The sequence below is a fragment of the Protopterus annectens genome, chromosome 6.part0, assembly GCF_019279795.1.
Source record: "Protopterus annectens isolate FY-2018-M chromosome 6.part0, PAN1.0, whole genome shotgun sequence".
Lineage (NCBI taxonomy): Eukaryota > Metazoa > Chordata > Ceratodontiformes > Protopteridae > Protopterus > Protopterus annectens.
This window is the reverse complement of record NC_056737.1, coordinates 762826355-762842626: the sequence shown is the minus strand read 5'-3', so window position 1 is coordinate 762842626 and position 16272 is coordinate 762826355. Positions and strand designations below refer to the sequence as shown.

Genomic DNA, 16272 nt, shown 5'->3' with positions numbered 1-16272 from the left:
ACACATAATTCAGAAAAAGAGACAGTCACAAGATCGCATACAAAAGTGGCCAACATGCAACTCAGTTAGACTTCCTCCTAGTAAAGAGAGGGCACTGGGGTAGATTCAGCGATTACAAAATCATCCCAAGTGAAACAGTTGGCCCAAATAATAAACCACTTGTTGCTACATTTAGCTACAGGCATGGTCTGAGAAGGCTCTATGGTCAACAGACACCAGGCTGAAGACCTGGAAGTTGACTGGAGAGAAAGCACAACTACTCAACTAAATTACTCATGGATCTAACACCTCAAGAAGAGGAGGAAATGGGTGGATTTGAAGATGAACAGCATGATTAAGGGCTACACAACAGATATGCGGTCGAGCCAGGTATGCAAATAAGAAAAAAAGGAAAGCTGGTGGTGGAATGTAGAAGTCCAGGGAGTCATGAAAAGAAAGGAGTGCAGGAAAAAGTAGGAGACAGAAAAGACCAGGCTAAGAAGGAATACTGGTCAGTTAACAAACAGGCTAAGACAGGAGTTGAAATGGCAAAGAAGAAAGCATCAGAGTCACTCTACCAATATCTGGAAAGTGACTCAGTGGATCGCACAAAGAAACTATCAGATTGCAACGCAAAGACAGAAAGATAAAGAGGATAGTCAGACACACTTCATAAGGGATACCAGCAACAGCCTGCTCATCAGTCCACAAGACATCAAAGGCAGATGGAAGAATTACTTCCAAAAGTTTCTGAATGAAGAAAATCACACAGAAGCTGTACTGCCCAGGACACAGACTACAGTGAGTAAAGTAAGAAGAGCACTAAGGAAACTAAAGACAGGAAAAGCAGCAGGCTCAGATGAGGTCACAGTACATATGATCAAGATTTTGGGTGGGGCAGGGAAGACATGGCTCCTGAAGGCACTCATAACAGTATAGAGAGAAAGACGTATCCCAGACGACTGAAGAAGACACATATTAGTGCCATTGTTCAAGAACAAAGGTGACACTCACAATTGTGGGCAGTACAGGGGTATCAAACTCCTATCACATTGCATGACATTTCTGGACAGGATGATTGATAAATGAATAAGCAGAGTAGTAAAAAGTCAGATGGGAAATGAGCAGTTCAGATTCAGATTAGGATGTAGCACAACTGACCAGATGTTTGCAGTGAGAAAGATACTTGAGAAGAAGCTAGAAATGAGGAAAAAGTCCAACTGGGCCTTCCTAGACTTGTAAAAAACATATGACAAGCTCCCAAGAAAGTTGACTTGTGCAGTTCTGTGGTAGTTCAAAGTCTCAGAAACAGTGGTAGAATTAGTGCAAGCTATGTACATGGATCCAATGACAACTACAAACAGTGTTCAGACTTACAGAGGGGCTCCCAGTGGGGAGTAGTTGTGCATCAGGGTTCAGCTCCACGCCTACCGCTGTTCATACAGGTGATGGACTAAATTAGCAAACAGGTCCGAGGGGACAAATCATCAAAATTGCTGTATGAAGATGATGTGGCATTACAGCCAGACTTTCAGCAAAAACTTCAGCAAAGGGTAGGGGAATGGAATTCAAAACTGATACCACATGGGGTGAAACTGCGTACAGATAAGACAGTTGTAATGGCAGCAAATGGGGGAGATCAGAAGAAGATAGAAGGGGAAATAGTGGAACAGGTTAACAGCTTCAAGTATCTGGGAGGGGTGGTTGAGGAGAAAGGAAGTCTGAATGAGTAAGTCAAAGCTAGAATTAGAGGGACTTCAGCCAACTGGCACAGTGTGTCAGGGATACTGCATGACAAAAGAATGCCAAAGAAGCTGAAACGTAAGATGAACAAAACAGTGGTACGACAAGTACTACTATATAGTATAGAAACCTGTGCAGCAAAGGCGGAACAGTTGAGAAAGACAGAGGGGGTGGAGATGAAGTGCCTGAGATGGGTGGGTAGGATGCACACTGTAGGATATTCAAAGAAATGAGGACATAAGAGCAGAAGCCAAAGTAGTTTAAATTGTAGAAAATATCAAAGAGAATACATTACTGTGCTTCAGGCAGATCTACAGAAAATAATTTGATTAAGTGGATTTGAGGCAGACAGGAAGAAGACAAGAGATAAATAAGGGCATCCAGCAAAGAAGTGGATGGACTATGTGAGAGAATACATGTGACAATTAAGCATAAGTGTCAAGGAAGGTAGGACAGTGGCATTCAATAAGGAGATATGGTGATAAGTAACGACAGCCTGACCCCCATATAGAAAATGGGAAAAAGGGGGTTGATGATGATGATGAATGAAGGATAGCTGTGACAGTTTCATGACAAACTAAATCATCTTCAGTGTCAGACAATAAGTTGTGAAAAACTGAAGTAATGACAAATAGATGAAATGCACACGTTTTTCCAATGTTCTAGAAAGGACTACAACCAAGAGTTCAATAGTTTTTTTACTGCAGCTGAATGAGCATTTTTTTATTTTACATAAGTATATACTTGTTATCCAGGAAAGTAGAGAAATTCAAGGTCATTGCTAGCCACATCCTGAGCCAGAAGACAAAATTATTTCAAGATAAAAGTACTTCATATAACTTACAACATACAGGCAAACATAATACAGATATTTGAGATGGTCATACAAAGGCAATCTTAATAAAAAGATATCTCAGGAAAAAAAAAAAGAGATATTTAGGTAAAAATGTTCAACATAAAACCAGAAAGTTTGAGCAGAGTAATTTAGAATCCATGGATGATTATTCACATTTGAGCCTAATATAACCAACTAAAGTATAGTACCTACACAGACTAAAGGAATTATTATTATTGACTTCCAGAGTTTCGGAATGTTTTTTCAAATACTAACTGGTTTCCCACAGCACAGATGGTGAAGGAAGAGCAGTAATCTTTACAAAATGTGCCAGCAAGAAATCAGAAATTAGTGCTTGTCCAGCAACAAATACCATTCTACACAACTATATTCCGAATAAGTTATTATGATCCAATAACCAAAAACTCCACCTTGTCCACAAACCTGACAAATCTTATGGACACGGTCTGTACTTATACCATAATGCTAAGGCCTAGTACTCTGTACCTGTATCCATCAGGTCAGTAGTCTCCCTTCCAGTCCTTTAAATCATTCTGAAAGACTTCCCAGCCAAAATCTGGCTCTGTTATTGGTCAACCCCAGGATAAATTATATCCCTAAATATGCGTAAGTACCTTTTCATACCTTACACTTCCTTACTCTCTCCTCTTCACTCACTTCCTTACTTCAATCAATTTCTATCCCCTGACTGTCTTTCTAAATATGTCATAACCTATTTTTCAACTCTGGCTTCATATTGCAATTCATGTCTGTATTACACTAACTTACCTTTAATTTCTATATAAACTGGCTAATAATTCTCTAAATATTACATCATTGTCATACAAGTATCTATTTTTAACTAATATTTTCACATTATGTCTTGTTGTTGTCTTTTGGTTTTTTTCCCGGTAAAGGGTCGCCACAGCGGAACTCCAGTCCGCTAATGATTGGCAGTAGATTTTTACGAAACGCTGAGGTGCCAGCTCGATGCCCAAGCTTCAAAGAAGGCATGCCCATTTATCTTTCAAACACTACCCAACCGTGGGGAGAACATACAGACTCCACACAGAAGGCACTCCCAAGCCGAGAATCGAACGGGAGAACCTCTTGCTACCGCCATACCACCGCAGCATATTTTTTTTTTTTCACATTATGTCTAATTTTGTATAATTATTTAAACTGTAGATGTTTTTGTATTATTTTTGAAGATTGTACAATTAATGTTCCTAAAATGTTTTTATAATACTTTAGAACATTTCTTACTGGGCCTCTGCTGAAAATGGGCACCGACACAGTCAGACTTTCCCTGGGTATACAATATTCTCAAACTGATCAATGTCAGCTACTTCAGCGGAATTCAGAGGGGAAAGGGATTTTTATCTGCACTCCTTCAGCATCATCAAGCTTATCTGTATCCCTGGCATATCAACCCTACTACAATTCCCTCAACCTGCCATATTTATTCTACTAGCTACAGAAGTTCAATACTGCACAAGCAAAATGCAAACATACATACAACCAAAAGCACCATAGCCTATCTGAAACACAAACACCCTAAATAAATTAAAGGAAAAGTAAAATAAAGTTAATCTTAACATAAAAAGAAAGTCTGGATATCACACATACAAAATATACACCCCCAATAACACTCTAAACCTTCATCAACCCTTAGAAATGAAGTCTGTTCATAAAAACAGAGGAAAAATAAAAGCACTAGTCACAACTACCCAGCTCATAAATGGCATCTGGGGCAACATGGACCACATTCTCACTACCAAAACTAACTTAAAGAATAGTTAGAACTATAAAATTAATCCTAACATAACTCACTACACTACTAAAATACACAGAAAAAAATTAAAAAATAAAAATATCAGAACAAGAGAAGAAAACTACCCATAACATATTCCATTCACAGAAACCTTTAAAGACTACCCCATCTATGGAACAGGCTCCCCCCATCCATGTGAAGCAGAGTTCCTCCCTAACCCAATTCAACTGCAACTTGGGCAATTGGATGGGAAACCAGAAATTCATCCCTGGTTTGGAACCTGTGTCTCTAATGGACACAGGTAACCTGTAAATGGTTCATCCCCCAGGCCCATGCTTACACTTATCAAGGATATCAGTACTTGTCAGAGATTTTGGATTCATGGCTAGGCTTAAAAAGTCCCTTGTGGTCATTAGCCTAGTAAACACCTATGAAAGCCATATATAAAAATTTAGATAATTAATGTAATATACTGAAATCAACAGGAACACTACTTTAACCAAGGAAGAAAAAAAATGGATAAATGGAATATACAGAGGTTTAGGTTGTGTGATACATGAATATGTTGTACTGTAGAAAGTTACAGCTTTGACAATCACCATGGAACTCATTCCCAAAACCCAGGGTTGAAGGTATTTTATGTATCACACACCATAACTCTCTACATTCCATTATATATTATGATATAAAACAAACTCATTTTCTTTAAACCTTTAACTAGTATATTATAACTTGTCCGTTCCACAGTCCTTTATTTGGAACGACTACCAAGCAGATAAACAATGACCTCATATGTAGACAACACAATTGCTGTATTTGGAATCTGACGGATAAGTTGAGGTAGCAGCCCTCTGTAGAAAGCAAGATAACCTTCTTCTTTAGCCACTAAACGTGCCGTTTGGAAAAAATATCTGTACTTGCTTCCTTCTTCTCTTAGTCTTGTCCTTATAACCTCATGTGGATATGCAATACAGGAAGCACAGCCCTTTGAAATTGCAGCAGCGAACATCAGTGCTATAAAGTCAGTAGTAGCTTTTTCGTGCACAGGACCAGAAGATGAAGACAACCTCAGACCAGCTAGGTGCTTCTTCAGAGTCTCATAAATAACAAAGCAGATCATAGTTTCAGAAATTCCAGCATACGAGGCTGTTAGACCTCTATAAAATCCTCGGATGCCTTCTGTCTTGTATACATGTTTAGCACACTGGATCGCATTCATTTGTTTTGTACCTCTTGCACTTTTTTCCAACTGCATTCGGGTTTTGACCATCCAGATAGGGTTCATCAGAGAGTTGGTGATAAAGGCTGCAAACCCTGCAGAACACATATGAACAGGATAACTGTTTGGTACAAATGTGTCGTTGAATAGCTCCTTTGCTTTGGAATAAAATGCAAAGTAAATAGCCCTTGATGGAGCAACTCCAACCAGGTTTGGACCCAGTCCTCTAAACAGCGACCTTGGACCTTCCTTTTCCAAGATGGACTTTAAAACCTGGAGGAGTCCTGGAGACACTGCTGTTGGCCTGACCACACTTCCACCATTGATAGTGCCAAGATGCACTTGAGGCACATAGAAGGCACGAAATGACACACCTGAAGACTGCAGCCTTGTCTTAATCACCTCAAGTGGGCAGGTAACAATGGCACCAACTGTGCCTCCACACCCTCCGGCGAACAGGTGTAACAATGTGTCCCTCTGCTCCATCCTTCTTCAGGCTCCCATGATAATGTAACAAGAAGTGAACTTTACAGCCAAAGTTCAGTGTAACAGCCGGCACATCACTTACACCCTCACCGTCCCATCATCCCTATTAGCATTCACGCAAACTCAGCCGAAACTCAACCCTCACACTTCCTAGATGCCTTGGCTTCCTAAGTGACCCGCCCTCTTCATAGAGCCAATAGGCTACAGACTCTCGTATAAGAATAACACAATGGTGCAGCGGTTAGCATTGTCGTCTCACAGCAAGAGATTCTCTCGTTCGATTCTCGGCTGGAGTGCCTTCTATGTGGAGTCTGCATGTCCTCCCCATGGTGACATATAAAGACATGCAAGTAGGTGCATGCGTGAATGGGTGTGCCTTCTTTGAAGGTTGGGCTGGCAACTCTGCACCGTAAAAATCCGCTGCCAATAATTAGCTGACCGGTTTTCTGCTGTGGCGACCCCTAACCGGGAAGAGCCAAAAGATATTACTTTTTTTTTTTATTATTAAGAATAACACTGTGCTTCAAATATTTCGGCAGAATGAAAAAAATGCAAGCATATGCATAAAAATATGTGCAAATATAAATCAACAAAGTCTAAAAGTATGCACAAAATAGCAAGTATCAGATTCACTCTGGGCAAAGGATCAGTGATGGAAGGTAGAAGCCTATCCTGCAGCAATGAACATGTTTATAAACCAAACATTATGATAGTTTACTTTCTAAGACCATATTAAGTACATCATAAATACTACTGTTACAAAAAACAGGTTTTGTTACAGTGCGAAGCAGTGCATCCAAAAAGTTCCACAAAAGGGTAGCTGGACTAAAGCATTTCCTACAAGACTGCCAAAGCAAATTCTGGCTTACCCCTTGGAAAAGGTGCAATCCTATGACCATATAGCAGTGTCACAGACACTCTTAACTGACACCTTACTGAATAAGGCTGTATTGGGTAGCTGCAAGTCAGCTCTAATTTCCAAGGTAAAGTTCATATGACATGTATTACAGATGAAAACAATGCAACTGTCTATCCACTTGGAAAAGGTGTATGTAATTGGCCACTGGATGACCCTTTCTTCCTTCCAAAAAACAACTGACTTATCAGTCTATTATAGGTTTGATGCTTCATATATAATAAGTTCTATCAGCAGCCACGTAGTGTGTAATGATTTAAATGTTATTTTCTTGTTTTTGGAAGAAATCATACACTAGATGGCCTGATTCAGACAAGATCCAGACACTAGATTAGGCACAAAGAAGGGTTCTTTATACATTAATGCCTGCAGTCCAGTAATTTGCATAGCTGATGCAAACACAACTAGAAAAGGGTATTCCATGGTAAGTATATAAAGTTAATAGAACTAACAGGCTCAAAAATGGTCGTGAGGAGGAGCAATCTGATAAAATTCATGCTGAATGTTAACAGCTTTATGATTTAGATATGGAACCTTGTTGTGTTGCTGTTTTAGTAACTTACTGTGGCAAAAAGAAAAAATCTCAGAAATTATTTTAAATACACTTGTATAGACAAGGTGTGCTTTGACCAAAGGGGTGGACCTCATGAATTGCTCCTAGAATATAAGGAGTTAATTTGTCAACTCAGGAGTAATGCACTGGTGTCCCCTGGGCTAAATGACTCTGCCTTGATCAGCAGTGTTTTGAAACTACAGGCTGAATATGTTTTTTCTTAGATTTGTGTTTATGAGCTTTTTTAGCTATCACAGTGCTGCTATTTTTGTCCATACAGTATGTATGTGTTTTTATACACACATTTTATCAGGGTTTTTTGTAATGAGCAAGGTTTTGAACTATGTAAAAACATGCTTTTTTGGATGACTGTATTTTTAAATTGTACAGATGGGAGTGGTTTTAGTATCATGTGACTGCGATGTACCTATTTAAACATTTCACTGTTGTTTGTTGGTGTCCAGAAGTTGTTGGAAACTGTTCTGACGAAAGCGCTAAACTTTTATTAAAGTGGAGTTCTGCAGTTCGTGGTCCGTTCTGTTTTATTGTTTTTTATCAGTGTATTTTGTGCTTCTGTGATTTTCATAATCAGCATCAGTCTACACAACTGAAAAAATCATGTGCTCCTTTTTCGCTTATTATTTACATCACTATATTACTGTCTGCAACTATACGGACAGTACAGATTAGAAGGACTTCAGAGTTGCACAGTCATAATTTCCTGGACATCTCTTCTTCCCTTCCCCAAAATACAAACCAAAGTACCTGAACATTCAGTCTTGGAAGCTGAAAAATCTGAGGCTTTCATAGTTAACCTTTGATATGGGAGAGAATGGAAACCCCTAGTTGAAAGAAATCACCAAAGTAGGCGGAAAAGAAACAATTATTCTTGGGAATGGTCCTTCTGATTCTGTAAATTCTTCAAGTACCACTGGCTCTTCTACATGCGGAATGTTCTAAAAGGAACCCTTAGGCTAGAGGAAGGTGTAAATCCTGATGCCTTCAGAAATATTCTCATGGATAAATTACTTACTTCAAACTGAAAAACTACAGCATAATTTGAACCTTGTTCTGAGGAAGGCAAACTATACAGAATTTTGTGTAAAGAACTGTCCCCAGACACATCTGCATTTGAGTGGATTTTAAATCCAGTTTCTGAAGATTAGGAACATACTTAGTTTTTGATAATATAGCAGAATATATTGCAAAGCTAAATTGAATGCCTGTACTGAATCTGTCAGCAAAATGTAATCATCTGAGTAAGCGTAAATAATAATTACCTTCAGACTGCAAACACTGGTGGTAGATACTTTCTAAAAACTTTGAGTGAGTTAAAAAGGAAAAAGTCAAAGAAGAAAAGTGAGAATGAGAGTTCATCTTCTGAAATCTGAGAAATTCCAGAGTTCTGCAAATTGGTGCAGATAAGGTCCTGCATTTGTAGTCATCAGGAAACATCCTGATGCAGAAGTGTTAAGATACACTGCACTAATAGCTTTCTGAAACTATTTGTTTCATGAATTGGTTTAGGTCTGAGAGACTGAATATTTAATGTCTCCATCTCTTTTCTTCATCTGGAATAAAATATAAATAAAATTACACCCCTCTTTCTTACTATAACTGGTCATGTTTACCAAAACTCCACCCTGTTTAGTTTTACTAAAGCCGAGTGACTTTTGGAAGTAAAAAAGCTGAAAAGACACAGCAAAATTTTCTCAACACTGTTTCTCATACCTATTTATCAGCTGTTATCAGATCTCGTTGTTTTGAGAGGAGATCTAACTGTCTTGCCTGTTTGCAATGTATGAGGAAGGGGCAGATGTTAAATAAAGGCGCATTATGATGCTCATGGCAGGAGCAGGTGGCAGAAGCACCTTGTTGCTGTTTTCTGCAGTCTTTGGCTCATCTACCTCTGTTATTTCTTCTGATGCTGTCTTTTATTAAAGCACTGCAACTGCTTAGCCTGCTTATGCTAAAAGTTCCAGTTTCTTAAAGGATACTGTCTGACACACATCAGGAATGGAAGGCAGAAGATCTGTTTGACATTCTGCCTGTGGCGGCTGGTGACTTCAAATCAAAGGGGGGCTGCAAGAGATAGCTGAATGGGTGGGGTCAATGGGAAGGGGTGCGGACAACTAGAAAGGGGAGGAGCTATGCTCAAAACCACAAAAAACTAAACTTTAATTAAATATGCTGCCCTGGGTGCCAACCCCTCATTATGAGAGTCCAATCAAGACAAATGAAGTGTAAAAGAATAAAAATATTTCAATGCATTGGCTGCTTGACAGCTTGCTTAATATCTAGATGGAAACAAAAAGGTTGTGAGGCATGAAAAAATAAATTACTTTTTAAATACATTACTGGAATGCCAGTCAAAATTAAGTATAAGAAAAACAAGCAGCACTCAACTCAAACTGCTTCTCCTTGCACTGCAGTTCTAATTATAATTTATATTCAGCTTTATTAAAGTACCAAGTAACATGCTGAAAGTAGCAATCTCTGTGATGCCCCCACTTGTAAAAATGTTTCTTATCCAAAAAAGACCTGCTGCCTGACAACTATCTACTTGTTTCATGGGGAAAACATGATCAAATTAAAAAATGAAAAGCAAACAAGCTCAAGATACATTGCTTAAAGGATTACTGTACAGGTTATGGACCACACATGAATGGCATTCTGTTTTGTTTATGGGTAAAGCCCTCAGAGATCACTGGAAGTCTCCAACAAGTGTAATGAGCTTCTTAAAATAATGTAATCCTGTCCTTCATTACAAATACTGTCATATGCATTTCAATACCCAATGCTTATACATTATCTAGTTAAGTATTCTCTGCATGGCAACAACATAAAGGCTTCAATGTTGGCAATTCTTTAACAGTATGCTTATTAAAGCTTACTTGCATGTTATGATCTCAGACAAGCTTACCTGATTGTCATTAAAGCATTGCTACTTAAAACACAGAGCAACAGGCACTTTCTGAGTAATAAGCATAAATCAACAGTACAAAAATATGACAGAAACCAGACCATTCTGCAAAATCAAGAACAGATGAAAAGCCACTGTAGTACTTGTGTCTACCTTGGATGGGGGGATACCCTGCACATTTACACTGCATAACTGCTCCTTGCCTTGCTTGGACACATCCAGAGTCATTACATGGGGGAGTGGGGTGCAACAAGTATGTCACAATTTGAAATGTCTCTGGCTGACTGTGATGGCCCTGACACATTTGTCATACCTCTCACCCTCAGAGCAAAGCCATACATAGAAGTGGGACAAAGGCCCAAAAATAAGGATAATTTTTAAATATTGCTCTTATAAACTTAGAAAGATAATAGAATAGTAGGTCTTGCATTAGTATGAATTTTCTGAAGGATATGAAATCTGAAACTCAAATGTCTGTCATGATTTTCTAACTTCAGTCTTTAATGATTTACCACTAATTTGCCAAAAAAAACAATTTTATGAAAAATGGACCAAAAATGTGATGCAAAAATATAAAATAGCCACACAACACAGCTGGGAACCTGTCAAAGAAGGGACACTTTTTTAATAATAGTACTGCTAACTTGAGCAGCTGACAAAATAAAAGAATCTACATGCATTTCTGAAATTAAAGTAATCTATAACTCTGATTATTACAGTTATTTGCTAATTGTAAACCCTCCATGTTTTCTTCAAAACTTGCTATTTTGCGGAGGGATTATTAGGGGAAGAGCAACATTTTGAGCCAAATTCGAAGACAGTTGAGAGGTTTGGCTATGCCTAATTCTATAAAGCAATTTATCTGCATGTACCTCTCAACCTGTTAATGCAATAAATCTGGACAAGGCCAAATATACTGGGGGAACATATAAACAGTACTAAAAATTGCTCTTGTATAAACTGAGACAGTTGATAGAATAACAGGTCTTACTTTAGCATGCATTTTTCTGAAGGTTATGAAAACTCAGTGTGTCATTATTTAGTGACTTAATTCCTAAATGATTTTCCAGAAAACCACACATTTTATGAGGAACAAACCAAAAATAAGAAGCAAAAATCTATTCATTCTGTGAAAATCTGGACAGTTGGGAGGTATAGTTCAGCTGGGGCTGTCTTTGAGTTTGCCGCCCTTCCCCCTCACAAAATCATGGTCAAATGGAGTCCTACCCCCTGCAGCCATTCCAATGATCCATTACTTGGCTATTTCACTCCATTTACCATAAACACTAACATGCATACTGCTTTACTTCTATGATGATTTGGATTTCATTTGAAAGTTTTATTTTGCATTTTATAGCACAAACACTAAGACATCTGCTAAACAAAGCAACGCAGTCTCACAATGAAAACAGGCTTAGCATTAAAAACTTCTCTGCCCTTGAAACTCACATTCAATGAAACAGCATTGAAACCCACATTCAAAGAAAATAAATTTTGCCAGTGGCAGATAAAGATTAACTTTGGGCTGTTTTCAAATCATAGGCCCCTTGCACATGAAACATACATGTGCTCTTTGATACACCTTCCTGATTGTACTAAAATATATTCCTTGTACAATACAGTACAGTTGTTAGCATTTTAAATGTATTGTTTTGAACATTTTTCCAGTAAACAATGAAACAAAATGCATGCACCAATGACAAAACTACCCAATTCTGAACATTTCCATCATAAAAGTCTACTCAACCTTCTACAGTCCACCAGTATCAGTAAATATGCACAATCTCTGAAATAGTAAAAGTCATCTAAATAATTCCACATTAAAGAAATCTGTAACAATGAAGAGGTTGCTGCTAGCAAACAACTTTATATGTCACTGTTTATTCATCTACAAATAAAGTGCCTGTTGCCCTTGAAGAATAAATTGCCTATGTTGCATGCATTAAAAAAAATGATAAGCTAGTAATATCGCAATAGGGACTGTATGGCAAACTGACAACAGGTTCAGGTTCATAGTTACTACTCTAGGTATCTTTGCCAAAAAGGACTGCAGCATCCACCCACTTTACAACACAGTACAGTATCAGCAATGCATCTATCTACTGTGGGAGTAGAACCCACAGCCTTCTGCATCAAAAGCAAGTACACTACCTGTTCTGCTATTAATGCAAGCAGATTCAGAATAAGCAGCACTAAAGTTTTGTTCCCCTGCAGCTCTCAGCTCCTTGTAAAATCTACTCGACACGCAGTTGTATCTCTGAACTTTGTAACACAAGAAATCTGGAAAAAGCCGAAATTTATTGGGGGGGGGACAAAAGCCCAAAAACCAGGGACACATTTTAAACATTGCTTGTATAATGTTGGAAAGTTGCTAGAATAAAATGCTATGTTACCACCATACATTTCACTGCCACATCTTTAACCCAGGGGACCCTGTGCAAAACAGTCAGAGAAACATACCACTATGCCAAATCAGCTGTTTTGTGAAAGAGAGGAAGACGAACTTAAATGGTTACCATTTAGTGAATTCAGTTCTCAGCATAGCTGTCAACTTCTTGGCACAAAACACCTGAACAAAGCCAATAATGGGGAGAATACAGCCCCCAAACATATTCAGTTAATTCAGTTCTCACTATAGCTCTCAACCTCTTGGCAAAAACATGTGGACAAAGCCAGTAATGGGGGGGGAATACAGCCCCCAAACATTCAATGAATTCAGTTCTCACCATAGATCACTCTCAACCTTAGCACAAAATACCTGGACAAAGCCAATAATGGGGGAATACAGTCCCAAAAATAGGGACAAATTTCAAATATCCATGTTATAAACTTAGACAACTGCTAGAACAATTTTGTGTTACCATGTACTTTCTGAAGAATATGAAGTCTGAAATTTAAATGCCTGTTATTTTTAAACATTTAACCAGGAAACTAGTCTGACTTGGAACAAAAGACAACTTTCAGCAGAGCAGGGAGAAATGCCAGACACATCTTTGTAAAATGGGAGAACATGCAGACACCACACAGAAGGCACCCCAGCCAAGAATCAAACCAGAGAACCTGTAGCTGTTAGGCAGCAATGCTACCAGTGCACCACTGCACTACAGACTTTGCAAGGAAAAATGTAGATACAGAAACCACAGATTTTATGAGGAACAGAACAAATATGAGGCAAAAATCTGCAAATTTGTTTAGAAATGGTGGTGGATAGGGAATTCAGGTCCTTGCCACCTGCATCCGAGGTACAGGGTTCAAGCCTGAGTATCTCTACCCACCACCACCATTTGCTCTCTCTAGCCACCAGTATATATTAACTGGGGCATTACACACACACACATACACACACACACACACACACACACACACACACACACACACACACACACACACACACACACACACACACACCACCCTTAGTCCAGCGGTATAATTAAAGCCTTCACTTACCTGCTGTAAATACATGTCCCACCCGTTCAACAGCCAGTGACCAAACACCTACCTGTTTCACGAACGAAACCCCGTTCAACAGCCAGCGACCAAACACCTACCCGCTTCATGAACTAAGCAATCCAGCCAAAACACCTACCTCCTGAAGCAGTAATCCATGAATGCAGCCAAGCCCGTGCAATGAATGTCCCGCGAGAGCAGCTCACCTCTCAGTCCTCATTGGTTCTGCCTGCAACCGAAGCAGTCCAGACCTCCTCTTCTGTGCGGTCGTCACCACACAGATTCCTGGGTGCATTTGCAGCAATGATTGCTGGGCACCTTTCTGTCTCTATCTGGACTGCTGATAAAGGCAGTCTGAGGTCTTCTAATGTGTCTGCACATGCGCAGAGGAGTCGAGACTCGTGCTTTTTTTTTTTCTGTTTTTGTTTTTTAGTTTTAAAGATTTTTCTTTTGTTTTTTCTAGGTGGGAGGGCTGCAGTCCGGCAGTCCAATAGCATGAGCTGCCCCTGCATTCTGCATCTTTTTTCCTTTTATTCAGGCTGCTGCAAGCTCTCTGGAATAAACTAACAAAATGGAAGAATCTGTCAGAGACATAAATGATAGCTTGGATTTTACCTCATCTTGGAAAAGATCTGTCATTAAATATGCATAGCATTTAAAACAACCAAAAGCAGCATCTCTGATGCAAGCATTCATGGTATCACTCTCAATTTAACATATGACAATCCTACCTTATTTATTGTTTAAGTCAACTCAATAATCTTTTCTCTAAAAGACAGACCAGTCATCTGTTTAGATGGGTTCTCAATTTGCTTTAAAATGTCACACTAATACATAATGGTATGATAGTTAATGAACTAATGGCTCTGATATCCAACATGGTGAAATGGGACCTTTCTTCTTAAATTTGTCAAAACCTACTTTCTCTACCTCCATGTGATGTTCTCAGTGCATGAATAACTATGACCATTTGAATAACCCTAATTCTATGGATGTGTTACGATGACTCCTAAACAGACAGCTACTATAGGACTCTATATAACCAGATTCTTTTACAGGAGCTGGTGGTCAAGGATAAGGAACCTCATCAAAATGTCTTTCAATGAATCAATAAATGGATTAGCTATAGACTCAAGATGCTCAGTCCAGGAGCTGGGCATTTCTCCTTTTCAAAGACCAATGGTTCTTGAAAGATCAATTTAAATTTTCTTTGATCATGTTACTGGTGACTACAAATGATACGTCTATTTAGATGAGATGATGAAGAAAATTCGACATCTTGATTCAAACCATACACCAAGGCAGATGAAATATGTAGTAAGTCAATTCATTGGGGTCCTCTTTGTCTTCTGAACTACACGAAGGAGGAGAGACGGGCTCTCTTTTTCTCTTCTTGGTATACGTTTTTCCTGATGCAGAGGGTTTAGGCTCTGCTGTAAAATGAGAAACAGCCTTCTGCATAAGAATATTCCTTTGTAATGTGTTTGCAGTAAATAAACACAATAGTGATGAATGTCCTGGGACCATTTCCCAGTCCTTGGGTGCCCAGGTACTGCATTGTCTGCTTCCTGTAAACAGTGGTCAATTTAGAAATCAGACATCTCCCAAAGTAAAGTATGGCTTTAGACATCCTACCACAACATTATGAAACCCAGACAGAAAGGGGAAAGACAAAAAAGATTACCTCTGGAGCAGAAAAAGGTCTTAACACACTTGTCTTGGGGGAATAACGATTGGGGAAGAAGATTTCATCTCTAATATTTCACAAGTACTGTTTCTTCTCCCAAAGACTCCGATTAAGAAATATAGGTCTTAGGAAGTTAGGGAGAAGAAGCATCACCTCGTAAAACGGGTGGACACATCTTTACTCCAGTGTCCAGGTAATAGCCTCACATGAAATTAAAGGTCTTGGAGAACCTGCAGTTTGCCCATCTGAAGAAAGAAATGTCTCCTGTGTCTTTTTTTTTTTTTAATCTAGCTGCAGGAATTTTACTTCGCCATTTCATTGCATTTAAGTTTCTTGGGTTTATTAAGCTCTTTTGACTAGCTCTTATTAACAGAAGCAAAATAAATAGTTTTTAATGCCATGCTTAACCCTTAAACACAGCAAGCACTTACAGACTAAGTATCACAGGGAGATTCTGCTATCCGTATGTAGCTGTTAAGCTCTCAGAGTAAGAAATCTGGACAAAGCCATAAATAATTTTTTAAGCCCTAACTTTGAGAGGACTTCTGTCTAACCACACTGAGCAGAGTGGAGGAGGGGCATTGACTACAACTCTGATCTGACATATATAACAATATGTATCCTTTTTTTGGCTTATTTATACTGGTTATTGCTTCTAGCAATTTATATATAGCACTTTTTATTGCCTGCTGCATACTTTTTACTGTATT

General features: G+C 38.8%; 2 protein-coding genes across 4 annotated transcripts in view; both read right to left on the bottom strand.

Moving 5' to 3' along the window:
* AP5M1 (adaptor related protein complex 5 subunit mu 1) overlaps positions 1–16272 on the bottom strand; it is an 857482-nt gene that overhangs the window by 110541 nt on the left and 730669 nt on the right. The window lies entirely within an intron of this gene.
* Positions 5062–6209, bottom strand: LOC122804522 (solute carrier family 25 member 33-like). Its single transcript, XM_044074443.1, has one exon. It carries the CDS (start codon positions 6034–6036, stop codon positions 5083–5085), a length of 954 nt encoding a protein of 317 aa, XP_043930378.1. The 5' UTR covers positions 6037–6209; the 3' UTR covers positions 5062–5082.